The 14,905-nt window shown below is 37.8% G+C and overlaps 1 protein-coding gene across 3 annotated transcripts in view; it reads right to left on the bottom strand.

Annotated features, from left to right (window-relative positions):
* The window catches only part of Ckap5 (cytoskeleton associated protein 5), a 97,009-nt gene that overhangs the window by 25,907 nt on the left and 56,197 nt on the right, over positions 1-14,905 (bottom strand). For all 3 annotated transcript variants that reach the window (XM_055600719.1, XM_055600709.1, XM_055600728.1), the window contains 8 exons: positions 11,954-12,139; positions 11,580-11,674; positions 9,000-9,057; positions 8,785-8,910; positions 7,288-7,427; positions 6,577-6,751; positions 5,408-5,521; positions 3,959-4,087 (listed from right to left, as the gene is read on the bottom strand). In XM_055600719.1, the coding sequence (XP_055456694.1) occupies positions 3,959-4,087; positions 5,408-5,521; positions 6,577-6,751; positions 7,288-7,427; positions 8,785-8,910; positions 9,000-9,057; positions 11,580-11,674; positions 11,954-12,139 (1,023 nt within the window). The remainder of the gene's footprint in view (positions 1-3,958; positions 4,088-5,407; positions 5,522-6,576; positions 6,752-7,287; positions 7,428-8,784; positions 8,911-8,999; positions 9,058-11,579; positions 11,675-11,953; positions 12,140-14,905) is intronic.

The raw sequence follows: 14,905 nt of genomic DNA on the forward strand, positions 1-14,905 counted from the left end.
GTTATGTTATGTTATGTTATGTTATGTTATGTTATGTTATGTTATGTAAATATGTTTCTGTTTTAATCCCAAGTGCTGGATTTTAGTTGGGCTACAGTTTGTCCACACCTGTTAATTTTCTTGTGTGGAGTGTGGCTTTTGCCAGCTGGTAACAGCCTTCCACATGCACCATGGAGGTCTAGGGCTCAAAATATATAAGTTGAGAGCCCAGAAAGAGAAAGTGGGGCATCTGGTATTGGCATGTGGTGTGTAGCAGTTTGGAGATAGGAGAGACGGTGTGGCAGTTTGGAGCAGACAGATGGAGAGAAATGGTTCTAGGTGCAGCGGCTTGAAGAAGATTGCTGGCTGCATCTGCTGTTGATGGAGATTGGTATAAAGCCCTAAAAGAACCCACTGACCCTAAAGAGACCAGAGAAGTAAACTTTCTTTTTCCTATGTGGGGTTGGAAGGGAGGCTGAGAACTAAACACCCCAAATAAAGTAGAGTTTAAAATCAAGCACTACAGATACCCTACTATGTAGTTTTCCTGTATTTGTTTTATAGCCCAGGCTGCCTAAAGCTCATGGCAATCCTCCTAACATCAGTCATTTGAATCCTGGGATTATGTGTATAGCACCATGCCTAGCCTTAGGTCAATTTTCACTTAACATTTCTATGATAAGTAATAATGTTATCCTCAAGAGCTTATTTGCTTTTTTCTTGTTGTTGTTTATTTTCAGGACAGGGTTTCTCTGTGTAGCCTTGGCTATCCTGGACTCACTTTGTAGACCAGGTTGGCCTTGAACTCAGATCTGCCCGCCTCTCCCTCCCCGATTGTTGAGGTCACAGGAGTGTGCCACCACATCTGGTGCGTATTTACTTCTAAAGAAAACTGTTCATTCATGTGTTTTGTCATTTTCAAATGAGGTTTTCTTTTTTTTTTCTACTGTTCATTATCTGTTGCTGTTATCTGGAGTTGGAGTTAGTTTATATGTAACCTAGGCTGACCTCTAACTCAAGATCTTTCTGCCTCAGCCTCCTGAATATTGGGATTACACGAATGTATTACCATATACAATTTACTATACAGTTTTGAATTATTTATATAATCTAGATATTAACTCTTTATTGGAAAAAGTTTGCAAATATTTTTCCTAATCCTAGTATCGTTTATTTATTTATTAAGATTTATTTATTACGTAGATGACTGTTCTAGCTGCATGCCAGAAGAGGGCATCAGATCCCAGTATAGATGGTTGTGAGACACCATGTGGTTTCTGGGAATTGAACTCAGGACCTCTGGACGGGCAGACAGTGCTCTTAACCACTGAGCCATCTCTTCAGACCCACTAGGATTATATTTTAACAAATGACTTTTTATAATCAATTGATATGATCACATGGGTTTTATTTTACACATTCTATGGAACAGTGGATTGCTGATTTTTGAATGCTGAACTCTATTTTTATAATCTGATTAAATCTGATTTTTGCCATTTAAGAGCTCAACAGAAAAGTATATACTATACAAACACAAAAAAGGAGTCCTTTAAGAAGTTTTTGTTTTCTATTTTTTTAAAAGTAAAATAATTATCTTATCTCACAGTATAAGGGAATAGTCAAGCATAGTGAATACGTTCTGACAGGAGCTTGAGACAATTGATCACATTTTATCCAAAGCAAGAAAGCAGAGAGCCATAAATGAGTGTTTGGCTCCCTTTCTATCTAACTTTTATTCAGTTCAGGTTCCCAGCCTCTGGAATGCTATTGGCTACAGAGTTAAATGTATCTTGACCATCATTAAAGTAATGCAGCTAATGCCCCATAGATGTGTCCAGAGGCTTGACTCCTAGGGGGACTCTGAATCCTCTGAAGACGCCAATTTTGTTTTTACCTGGTAGTCAGGGGTCAGAAGAAAAATTGTTGCTATTAGTTCAAAACCATTCTTTTGAGGATGAGGGAAGAAAGACTAGCTTGTAGAAAACAGCTGAGAACCTACTCACAGAAAAATATAAAAACATATCAAATGGGAGTAAAGTGAAATTTTATCTAAGCAAGTCCTTACCTCAAGAACATTTAATTTCATAATTTAAAATTTAAAGTAGTGCCAGGCAGTGGTGGTATACACCTTTAATCCCAGCCTGGGGAGGGAGAGGCAGGTGGACCTCTGAGTTTAAGGCCAGCCTGGTCTACAGAGTAAGTTTCTGGACAGCCAGGGCTATACAGAGAAACCCTGTCTTGAAAAAAACCAGATAGATGGATAGATAAATTTAAATGCATAAAATTTAAGTAGCATTTAACCTTTTCTGACCATATCTTTCTTAAGTTAGGCACTCCTTTAATACCAGCACTTGGAAGGCAGAGACAGGCAAGTTTGAGGCTAGCCTACAGAATGAGTTCCAGGACATGTAGGATTACACAGAGAAATCCTGTCTCAGAGGGGGAAAGGAAGAATCTTACTTATGACTTCTGTGCCAAAATTATTTCAAGATCAGATTACATATTAATATTTATGAATGTCATATAATTAATCTTTACTCACTTTCCTAAACAAAGCAGGTATTAAAGATTATCTGCACTGTTACTCAAAATTCAGTGTCTCTTGTGTAGCCTCTACTTAAGAATTTTTAAAAGTTATTTCTTTTGTGAGATTATAACTATATTATTTTTCCTTTGTCTTTCCTCCCCCAAACCCTCCCATATACCTCCTTGTTCTCTTTCATGGCCTCTTTTTTCATTAATTGTTATATATATGTGTGCATGTTTGCACATATATCCTTAAATGATCCTAATATATATATATATAAAATGATCCTATTTTAAAAACCAGGCAAACACATATTGCTAGCCTTCAATTTCTTGTGAAGCCAAGAATGCCCTCAGACTCCTGATCCTTCTGCTTCTCTTTCCCAAATGCTGAAATCAGAAGAATGAGCCACCACACTCAGTTTTACAAAGTGCAGGGATCCACCTTAGGCTTTCTGCATGTTAGACAAACACTAACAACTAAGTTTCATTCCCAGCCAAAAGTGTTACTGTTAATGAAACACAAAGCTGGGTGGAAATTGAGAGGTGAAGGTAGGTGATCATGAGTTCAAGGCCAGCTTCAGCCATATTTGAATTAGAAGCCACACTGGACTATATGAGACCCTATTTCAACTGTCCCACCACACCCCATTCCTTCACCCCCCCACTCCCAAAAGAAAAAGCAGTATGGTGGGAAGATGGCTCAGTCAGTAAAGAGTTTATTACATAAGCATTAAGAGCGGAGTTCGGATCCCTAACAGTCATCTAAAAGCAACACACTGTGGTCCATATTTGTAATACAGTGCTGGGGGGCAGAAAGAGGATCTATGGAACAGCTGGTCTGGTTGAATTTGTGAGCTACTGGTTCATTAAAAGAACCTGTCTTGAAAAATAAGATGGAAGGCCAGGTGTGGTGCTGTACTTTAATCCTAACACTCAACAGCAGAGGCAAAAAATAAATCCCAAAAAGAGAAAGCTCTAAGAATTTGGTATCATTTTTGTTTACTTTTATAATAAGTTTGTTTCAGTCTTTCTTCTTTCTCTCTCTTTCTTTCTTTTTTGTGTATGTGACAGTTTCTCATACAGTATGTAGCCCATGCTAGTGTGGACTTCATTATGAAGAACAAACCTCTGTTGATCCTCCTTACTTAGCCTTCTAAGTAACTGGATTATAGGAGTAATCGACCATTCCAATCTTTAAAATAAAGTTTAAAATGAAGTTTGTTAAACTGGGCATGGTGAAAGATATATTTAATTCCAGCAGGGCTGAGGCAGGCAGAACTCTCAAATTTAAGGCCAGCTTGTGAGTTTCAGGATAGCTAGGGCTACATTGAAAGGCACTGTGTCTCAACCGCTCCCAATGATTTGTTTTAACCATGAAAACATAATTATAGAGGTCACCTAAGGAGGTAAAAGGTATGAGTAAAATATATGATTTACTTATGGTACTAACCTCTTGCCTCAAGAAGGGATTTTCTTTTTTGAGTTCTTCAGAAAGATCTTCTCCCTCCAGCCATTCCTTCATACCAGTCTGTTCTGCCCAAGCATTCACAGTTGCTAGGGCAGCAGCTCGAACATTGTTCTGAATTGAGAATAGAATTGGCAAAAATATCAAGTACAGTTTGGAGGGAGGGCGAGTGTGAACAATGGAGGTTTCATCTTCAAAGGTCCTGTGTACATGGCCTGATCCATCTTCTATGAAACAGGAACTAGTGCTGCGATTATACTAAAGACTTCAAAAGAAGGTGAAAATATAAAACACAAAACTGGAAGAAAAATCCTACACTTGATTAGGCAAACAATAATTTGGATAAATATAATGCAAGAATAATAAACAGATTTTGCTTTTTGAATCTACAGGAACTTTTATTACCTTATCTGCTAAAGAACAGATTTCTATGTTAAAGACTCAAATTGTTAAGAATTAAACTAACAATTTAAATATGCTTTAATACGAACTTGCATTCATAGAAAATAAAGATTTACAAACTGAAAAAAAAATCTCATTTTTCAAATTAAGTGAATACAAAAGTAAAGAGACACCAAAATATTTAGCTTAGGGCTAATATTTAAATAAAAACTTTCAGCCTTCAAGGAAACTTTAATGACTTCTGACAGATTATAAATACCTTACTGAAAAGCATGCTGCAGTGGTTCAGGGGTTAGAAGGCTATAGAAAATCATTTCAAGATCTAAAATTCATACACTTATATCAAAACTTTAAGCCAGGTTTGGTGGCACAGACCTTTAATCCCAGCACTTAGCAGAAAGAAGCAGGAGAATCTCTGAGTTCCAGGACAGCCAAGGCTACATAAAGAGACCCTGTCTCATAAAACAAACAAAACAAAACAAAAACCCAAACCAGCTCTTTCTCCTATCTGCTTCTGTATCTCTCCCTTCTCTCCACTCTTTGCATACATATTTTTTTTCTCTTTCTCTTTCCCTCTTTCCCTCCCTGAGAGGTGCTTCCAATAAACCTGCTATATACATCACATATATAAACACAACCAAAATAAAACTTTAATGTTATTAAAGCACAACTATTTACTGACTGATTAACTATATGAAACAGGCACATTAAATTGTAACTTAATTAATAAAAATGTCTAAACTAATTAAATATCTCAATTAAAAATTTATTTCAATTCTGTAAGAAAGAAACGTCATAAAGATACTAAATCTAGAGAACATAACTATTTCAAGGATCACGAACTGAATAATGATACACCTAGTCATCATATCAATTCTGCCTAGATGGTAAGCATGTTTACTACTTGTTTTCCAATTTTTTCATCTTTACAAAATTTTAAGTAATTACCTGTACTCTAAAGCAGAATTGCCTGCAACCTCAGCAAGCGGCTGTTTTTACAGAATGGAGCTCCACTGGGAGAGATTTATTTACCTTGCTGTCTCCAAGAACAGTAATGATAGGGATGCCTAAGCTCTTTACATGTTGCTTGATGTTTGGACCCACGGCTGCCGCCAGCTGCTGAAGGATGTTCAATGTCTGCTGTACCTGAGGAAAAAGGTTCAACACAGGTTCAAACAGTAATCAAACTTGCTCAAAGTTTTACAATTGCTATTACGTGGTCATAATATTACAGGCTTCCGGACTCCTTAAAAGATAGCAGTATTGTAACACAAGTCTAATTGGACTATGAATAATTTTAAGCCTCTTATCAGGCGCTGCACTTGTGTGCATATACTCACACTCAAACACATATACACATACAAATAAAATTGTTTTTCTTTTTGAGATAGGGTCTTACTATGTAACCCTGGCTGGCCAGGATGGCCTGGAACTCAGTGATCCACCTGCCTTTGTCTCCTGAATACTGGGACTAAAGGCATTTTCTACCATGGCTGGCAAAAAAATAAAAATATTTCAAAAGGCTATTACTAGAATTTTATTGTATAGTTTAAAAGATACTGATATAAAAATAAAAAAGTAAAATGTAGAAATGAGTGCGAGCAAGATGCCATGGTGGGTCAAGGTACCTGCCATCAAGGCTGACAATCTGAGTTCAACCCCAGAACCTTGGTGCGATGGAAGGAGAGACCTGACACCTACAAGCTGTTCTCTGACCTCTACATGCACCCTCTTCCTCTCAGACACACAAATGATACACTTAAGTCTTTTTCTTATTAGAAATTAAACAGACATGGTGATACATGTGTGTAACTCCAGTACTAGGGAGAGTGATACAGAATTGCTTGGAGTCTGAGCCTAGATTAAATAGTGAGTTCAAAGGCCTGCCTGGACTATATTGTAGATCTGTATCTTAAAATATAAACAAAAAAATTGAAATTAGGCATATTTACGTATGTTAAAATAGAAATAGTTCCACACAAAGATATTTAGTATTGGACTCCTATAAAAAAAATAAATTGACATTTAAGAGAATTACTAAATCTGTGTATGTTGAGACACATTTAAGAAATAGAAAATCTTTGTGTAGTTCAAAACAAATAACATCACTCAGTTGTGCTAGTGAAAGCTATAATGAAAAATGAACCTTCTACAGCAGCAGGGAAAGGGAAAAAAAGAGAAAAGGCACATGGTCCACGTACCAAGATTTTATTTGAATCATTGAGCCGACCCTTCAAGGCAGTTGGAAGTTCACCTATATTTGGTTGGATAAATTTTGCTTCATTGATAATACCTGCCACTTCATCTAGGCCTTCTTTCCTGATCTTCCAATTCTTGTCACCAATCTTAGACACCAACTCTGAAGTAATTTTGTCACTGAAAAACAGAAGGCATAATTTTAATTCTATATTCCTAAAAGGTAATGTCACCAAAATTCTCTTTACTGAATTAAAAAAAAAAAAAAAAAAAAAGTTAAGATTTTAAGTATAATGAGTCTGGATATACTAGTGCACAATTAAAATCTTGGCAATTAGGAAGCTAAAGGAGGAGGACAGTGGGTTCAAGGCCAGCCTGTATTATAATGAAATTATAGTGAAACCCAGTCTCAAAAAAGGGCAAAAGGACAAATAGGTGGGCACGATAGCGCATGCCTCTTAATCCCAGCACTCAGGAAGGCAGAAGCAGCCTGTCTCAACAAACAAACAAGCAAACACACAAATCCAAACATTTATTTTTGGTTTTCTGAGACAGGATTTCTCTGTGTAATAGTCCTGGCTGTCCTGGAACTTACTTGGTAGACTAGGCTGCCCTCGAACTCTCAATGATTCACCAGTGTCTGCCTTCCAAGTGCTGGGATCAAAGGAGTGTGTGTCCACATAAAGAATGAAATAAATTTCTTAGGTAAAACCTACCTGATCTCAATCCTTGGCAAAAGATCAACAACATCATTGTTCCCATCATCTGGTTCATCCCCTTCTTCTCCTTCATCTGTACCAATTGTGCTGTGCTTAGAAATTCCTCTGGTTGGAGCAGGTGGGCTTTGTCCCTGCATCTACACACACATGAATGAAACTAATGAACTTGAAGCATAACAGCAAACAGACTAGAGAAGGTGCCTATGTAAAGTGTTCTCTAGTAATACTTTTTTTTTTTTTTGCTATGCTGGGGATAGAACCCAGGGCTTTATGCATTCTAGGAAGTGTTCAACCACTGAATTTCATTCCTAACTTATAAAGTATTTATACAATGTTGTAATACCTACTTTATTCACTAGCTAGATTCTAATTTTGAGACAAAATAGCAAGTTATTTTTATGGAAAACTATTAGAACTTGACTTCTCAATCACTAAGTTGTCTTTTTGAGTTATATCTCTACGACAAAAGCAAGCATGTTCAGTCAGAAAGCTATTCAAGACTTAACGTTTTTAATTTTTTTTTAACAAAAACAAACAAAAAGCAGGACAGCTACATTTCAGTCACGTGCGATAGTGCATGCCTCTACTCCCTGCATTCAGGAGGCAGGGGGACTGCTACAAATTTGAGGTCTGCTAGTCTATATAGCAATTTCCAGACAAACTAGGGCTGCCCTATTTTTAAAAATTGGTTTTAAATTTAATGTACTTTTTGAATAGGTAGTAGATCCACAATGTATGATAATATAAATGTATAACTAGAGAAAATAGATCTCTTGCCAGGCGTGGTGGTGCATGCCTTTGATCCCAGCACTTGAGAGGCAGAGGCAGGTAGATCTCCAGTTTGAGGCCAGCCTGGTCTACAGAGAGAGTCTAGGACAGCCAGGGCTCTGTGTAACAGAGAAACCCTGTCTCAAAAAGGCAAAACAAAAACAAAAACACACACACAAAACCATTCTAACCATAATCACTCAGTTTTCTTCATAAAGTTAATTTCAAATTTCTTATGAATTCTTCCAGGAATACTTCACATACATAAAACCAAACACATATGTTCTTTATCCCAAAGGTTTAAAAATTTGATCATTTTGCCTTTTTTTTTTTAAAGATTTATCTTTAAGTATGTGTGTGCCTGTGTACTTGCAGAAGCCAGAGAAAAGTACTGGATTTCCTAAAGGTAGAATTACAGGTAATGTAGACCATTCTACATGAGTGATGGTAAGAAATGAACTTGGGTCCTGTGGAATAGCTCTTTGGTAGTTATCTCTTTAGGCTCTGCTTTTGTTCTTAGTCTTTTAGATGTAATCTTACTTTGCAACTCAAGCTGACCTTGAACTCTATTGCAGCTTAAGCTGACTGAAATAATTCATGGTCTTCCAGGTTCAGAGTGCTAGAATTACATGTTCACATGCCATTAAAGTTGGTTAAAAATTTAGTCTAAACTAATGTAAAATTCTTAAAACTACCCATAGGTTAGATCATTTTTAGAACCTTTACCTTTTCAAATTCAGCATCTATTTGGGAAAGGAGGGCAGGCTTCTCATCCTCAAAGAACATTCTCAAAGAAGGACCAACATACAAGTACATCACACCAAGCAGAGTGATGGCAGAAGTTCTCACAGCCTGCCAGAGAAAACAGCAAGAACTTTCCAAACTAGAACAGAAACACGAAAGTGGCTAAAATGCTTCTACGCATGCTGAAGGTTACTCACTGGGTTTGTTGCAGCAAGAGCAGTCTTCACATTGCTAATGAAAGCTTTGACGTTCAACCTAGAAAGAAAAAGCATTTAGAATTCCTTGATAACAAACAAATGAAATCTTCAAAATATTCGCGAGTTTATAAAATCAGACTTTAGGATTGACTCTCACTGGAGGAGGGTTCAGGTATCCTCTTTCATAACCTTAAAGTGAGCTTTAGGTACTATCTGTACACCGATTAATCCTATTATGCTTAATTAAGACTCCAAAAGCTACTCTTAAATGTTTTTTTAAAAATATTTATTATTAGTGTATATGCATGCATTTGTGACACAGGCCACTTATAGAGAGGTCAGATGACAACCTTTGTTGGATCCCTTGGAACTAAAGTTACAGATAGTTGTGAGATACCCAACATGGGTGCTGGGAAATGAATTCAGCTGAGGTCCTCTAGAAAAACATTGAGTGTTCTCTAACTGCTGAGTCATCTCTTTAGGCCAGACAATAACTGCAGAGTTTTTCCTTCTTCCTTTATGTGGGTGTGAAGGACTGACTCAGCCACCAAGTTTTATCTGCTAACCTATCTCATACTGGCACCATATACAAATCTGCCTTTGTCACATTTCTATTTCTATGTCTAGCAGACATCCTACATACACATCAGCTCCCAAACTTGTGCCTTCCAGTCTTCTATAACTCATTTCAGATCCACATTTATTCTCTCAGTTCTTGAGGCCATCCTTGCTAAGTATATGTTAAGGATAACACTTTCACATCTTGAATCGATATACACACAATTATTTCTTTTTTTATTTTATTGTTTTTTCAAGATGGTTTTTCCATATAGCCTTGGTTGTTCTGAAACTTGTTTTCTAGACCAGGCTGGCCTTGAACTCAGAGCAATCCACCTGCCTCTGCCTCCTGAGTGCTGGGATCACAGGCCTGTGCCATTGCACCTGGCAACTATTTCGTGTCTTTCCTTCCTTCCTTCCTTCCTTCCTTCCTTCCTTCCTTCCTTCCTTCCTTCCTTCCTTCCTCCCTCCCTCCCTCCCTCCCTCCCTCTTTCCTTTCTCTCTTCTCTTTCTCTCTCTCTTTCTCTCTTTCTCTCTTTCTCTCTTTCTTTCTTTCTTTCTTTCTTTCTTTCTTTCTTTCTTTCTTTCTTTCTTTCTTTCTTTCTTTCTTTCGTTTTTTGTTTTCTGAGACGGGGTTTCTCTGTGTAGCCTTGGCTGTCCTGGAGTTGCTCTGGTCTTGAACTCACAGAGATCCTTCTGCCTCTGCCTCCTGAGCACTGGATTAAAGGTGTGCACAACCACACCCAGCTGCAATGGTACTTTTCTAGCTAGGGTGTTAAGCTTTTTGTGCTTTATTTTCTTCATTTATAAAAGGAGAGACAGCACATTATTATATGAAAACTACTCTAAAAAGTGCATGGACAAATAGCATATACTGATAGTTCCAGCACAAAAAGTTGTGGCAAAAGGCTTAAATATTTCCAGGAATCTGCAATAACATGAACAGCCCAGTGAGGTGGTTCAGAGGGTAAAGGTGTTTGTCATCACGGTTGGTGACATGATTCAATACACAGCAGCTACATGGTGAAGGGAAAGAATTTCTGCAAGGTGTTTTATGACCTTATGTGTGTCTTGTGGCATGTACACATGAATGTGCACTGTACCCATCTCCCCAGACAAGAAGGTTAAGTGGTAGGTCTAAATGTAATTTAAAAATAATGAACTATGTCCATACAAAAATGAACTTGCCAAAGAATGCTTAAACAATTAAAAAAATCTTCTAAATTTTTTTATTATTCTTTATTTACAGATATACATTCCATGTATACCTGTGTGAGAGGGTTAGATCCCCTGGAGCTGGAAATACAAACAGCTGTGAACTACTATGTGGGTGCTGGGATTTGAACCTGGGTCCTTTGGAAGAGCAGCCAGTGCTCCTAACAGCTGAGCCATCCCTCTAACCCCTACAATAACAAAATTTTATTGTAGGAATTCTGTTAGTGTTGAACCCCAAAAAGAGCCCTTTCAAGCCTTAAAAAACTGTGTAGTAATTTTGAAATGTATCTGAACAAAAATACTTTTGTTCAGGAACTAGCTTTTCTGTGGAACAGCTATTAACTCTTGAGGAAAAAATAAACACGAGAAAAAAAAATAACTAAGAGGTCTGTCTATGAGGGGACTGGACCTAGGCCTCTGTGATAAAGCACTGGCCTAGCATGTACAAGCCCTTGGTACAATCCTTAGAACTTCCAAAAAACCACAGGGGAGAGTAGACAGGGAATAGCAAACTGGTGTAGAAGGCACCTGCCTGCCATACCTCCCACAAGACAGACACACACACACACCATGCTAATTTTAAATGTGTGTGTGTATAAAATAAAACAACAAAAAAACTTCTTTTACTGGATATCAAAATGTAGACTATAAGTCAATACAGAACTCTCAGGACAAACGTGCTTTCCCTTTACATAAATTAGACAACCCAACCTCAGTGCTTCAGAAACAAGCAGAGATAGTGAAAACAAATTAACACCAGAGATGGTAAAATATTTAATTATATTTCACTTTCTTTTTCTGACTTACCCAGAAAAACCAAATTCTTTTATTGCATTTGATAGCCAATTTAGAGTTTCTGACTGGTTCTTGGGATTCTTTTGTGAGAAGGCCATGGACATCACCTGAAACAATGGAAAATGTAGCATCAGATCTCCATTTTCTCCATATTTCTTATAGAAATAAATTATGACTTTAAGATATATATTATTAAATATGATTTTTTTCTGCTGTTAACTATAAGAATCTATGAATAAAAGATTTTATTTATCCTTAAAAAATGAGGTGACAGAGTTTTAAAGGCATCCCTGTTTGAAACATTTTATTTACTCATCATTTTGAATTACAGTGTCTTAAGAGAGAATTAATGACAACAGAGAAAAAGAAAGTTCTGTGGAACTAACCTGTTCAGCTGTCCATGGCAACATACATGCTTCAGCTATTGCTGTCATAGCTTCTTTTGCATTGTTCCCACATTTCACATCTCCAATCTTGTCTACAAGGCCATCTAATACAATCTGAGCAGAAGTTTTAGAAAAATTTCCCTTCTGGGCGATTAAAGCAACTATGTGAAGCTTCATCTGCATCACCTGAGCAAGAATAAAATCAGAACATTATATGAGGAACCAATGACATTCAGTTACTCACACAGAAAGATGTAATTTCTGTAAGGATAACCAGACAAAAATTAAAATTTAATAGAAGAATATCGAATGGCAGAGAAACACTTAAAGAGATGCTCAACATCCTTAGTCATCAGGGAAATGCAAATTAAAATGACCCTGAGATTTCACCTTACACCCATCTGAATGGCTAAGATCAAAAACTCAAGTGACAATACATGCTGGAAAGGATGTGGAGAAAGGGGAACCCTCCTCCATTGCTGATGGGAATGTAAACTTGTACAACCACTTTGGAAATCAATCTGGCGCTTTCTCAGACAATTAGGAATAGTACTTCCTCAAGATCCAGCTATACCACTCTAGGCATATATCCAAAAGATGCTCAAGTATACAACAAGGACATTTGCCCAACCATGTTTGTAGCAGCTTTATTGGTTAATAGCCAGAATCTGGACATAACCCAGTTGTCCCTCAATTGAGGAATGGATAGAGAAATTGTGGTACATTTACACAATGGAATACTACTCAGCAATTAAAAACAAGGAAATCAGGAAATTTGCAGGCAAATGATAGGAACTAGAAAAGATCATCCTGAGTGAGGTATTCCAGAAGCAGAAAAACACACACACTTGTAAGTGGATATTAGACATATAGGATAAACATCTAAAATCTGTACACCTAAAGATGCTAAGCAAGAAGGAAGACTGTAAAATGATCAACCCTCTTTCAGAAAGGCAAATGGGATGGACATCAGAAGAGGGAGAAGACAGGGAACAGGACAGAAGCCTACTACAGAGGGCCTCTGAAAGACTCTACCCAGTAGCATATAGAAGCAGATGCTGAGACTCATAGCCAAACTTTGGGCAGAGTGAAGGGAATCTTATGAAAGACATGGAGGGGACAGGAGCTCCACAAGAAATGCAACAGAACCAAAAAATCTGGGCCTGGGTTTTTTTTCTGAGACTGATATTCCAACCAAGGACTATTCATGGAGATAATCTAGAACCCCTGCACAGATGTAGCCCATGGCAGCTCAGTCTCCAAGTGGGTGTCCTAGTAAGGGGAACAGGGATTGTCTCTGACATGAACTCAGTGGCTGGCTCTTTGATCACCTCCCCCTGAGGGAGGAACAGCCTTACCAGGCCACAGAGGAAGACAATGCAGCCAGTCCTGATGAGACTTGATAGTCTAGGGTCAGAGGCAAAGGAAGGAAGACCTCCCTTATCAGTGGACTAGGGGAGGGGCAAGGGAGGAGAAGAGGGAGGGAGGGTAGAATTGGGAGGGGATGAGGGAGGGGGCTACAGCTGGGATACAAAGTGAATAAATTGTAATTAATAAAAGATTTTTTAAAAATAAAGAAAAAAATAAAAAGTTTAAACAACTAAAATAATTTTTATCCTTTTGTTTATCAAAATAGCTAACTAACAATGAATATACGGAAGAAAATATGTGGCATTTAATGTTTCAAAATAAAACTTATGAGCTAATATTTTAAAAACATTTTTCATTGATTTTTGTATACATGTGAATATTCGTAAGACAGAATGAGTGTGGAGGTCACATAACACTGTGAAGGCGTTGGGTCTTTCCTTCTACCATGTAGGTTCCAAAGATCAAACTTAAGGTTGTCAGGCTTGGTCATAAGTATCTTTACCTGCTAAGCCATATGGTTTGCACTGAAAATTTTTATTATGTTTTACTTTTATTATTTTTTTGTATTGATCTCAATTCATGTAATCCCTAGTATCTAAGTAGTAATACTGACTGCATAGGTCAGTGTTACTATAATATTACAGCTGCCTACATAAAACCTCCATCTAACATAGAACTTGCAAGGATAATTAATATTTTAAGACAGTTTCACACCCTATAAACTGGTCTGGCCTCTAGTTCATGGTATGGTGGTTTGAATAAGTATGGTTTCCACAGACTCGTGTGTTTGTATGCTTGGTCATAGGGAGTGGCACTATTAAGAGATGTGGCTGTGTTACTGGAAGTGTGTCACTGTGGACACACTTTGGAGATCACAGATGCTCAAGCTAATGTGCCTAATCTGGCACACAGTCTACTTCTGCTGCCTGCAGATCAAGATGCAGAACTCTCAGCTCCTCCAGCACCATGTCTGCCTGTATGCTGCCATGCTTCCCACTATGGACCACTTGAAACTGTAAGCCAGCCCCAACTGAATGTTTTCCTTTTTAACAGTTGCCTTGGTCATGGTGTCTCTTCACATCAAGAGAATCCTGAGATACACAGTAATCTTCCTAACTCAGTCTCTTGAGTGCTAGGACCTACATGTGTAAACTACCATTGCTGGTACTCGGGACTTCTAAAACCTAACTAAATGCCGGGCCTGGTGGTGCTCGTCTTTAATCCCAGTACTCTGGAGGCAGAAGGACAGATCTCTGTGAGTTCAAGGCCAGCCGGGTCTGTCTACAAAGGGAGTTCTGGGATAGCCAGGGCTGTTGCACAGAGAAAGCCTGTCTCAAAACAAAAACAAAAATCAAAACAACAAAACCAAACCTAACTAAATATTCCCAAGAATCCAGGACACTGCATATAAATTGAAGACTGTCTGTATACCTAGGAAAAACATGAGATGGTATCTTACTTCTGGCTTACCTTTAAACCCTGTGTAAGCAAAAAGTAATAGTTAAGGTGAAGTTAAAGTGCCAAAGAATTGAAAACACACACACACACACACACACACACACACACACACACACACACACA

Source organism: Psammomys obesus, unplaced genomic scaffold, assembly GCF_907164565.1.
Source record: "Psammomys obesus unplaced genomic scaffold, mPsaObe1.curated_primary_1811, whole genome shotgun sequence".
In the NCBI taxonomy this organism is placed as follows: domain Eukaryota; kingdom Metazoa; phylum Chordata; class Mammalia; order Rodentia; family Muridae; genus Psammomys; species Psammomys obesus.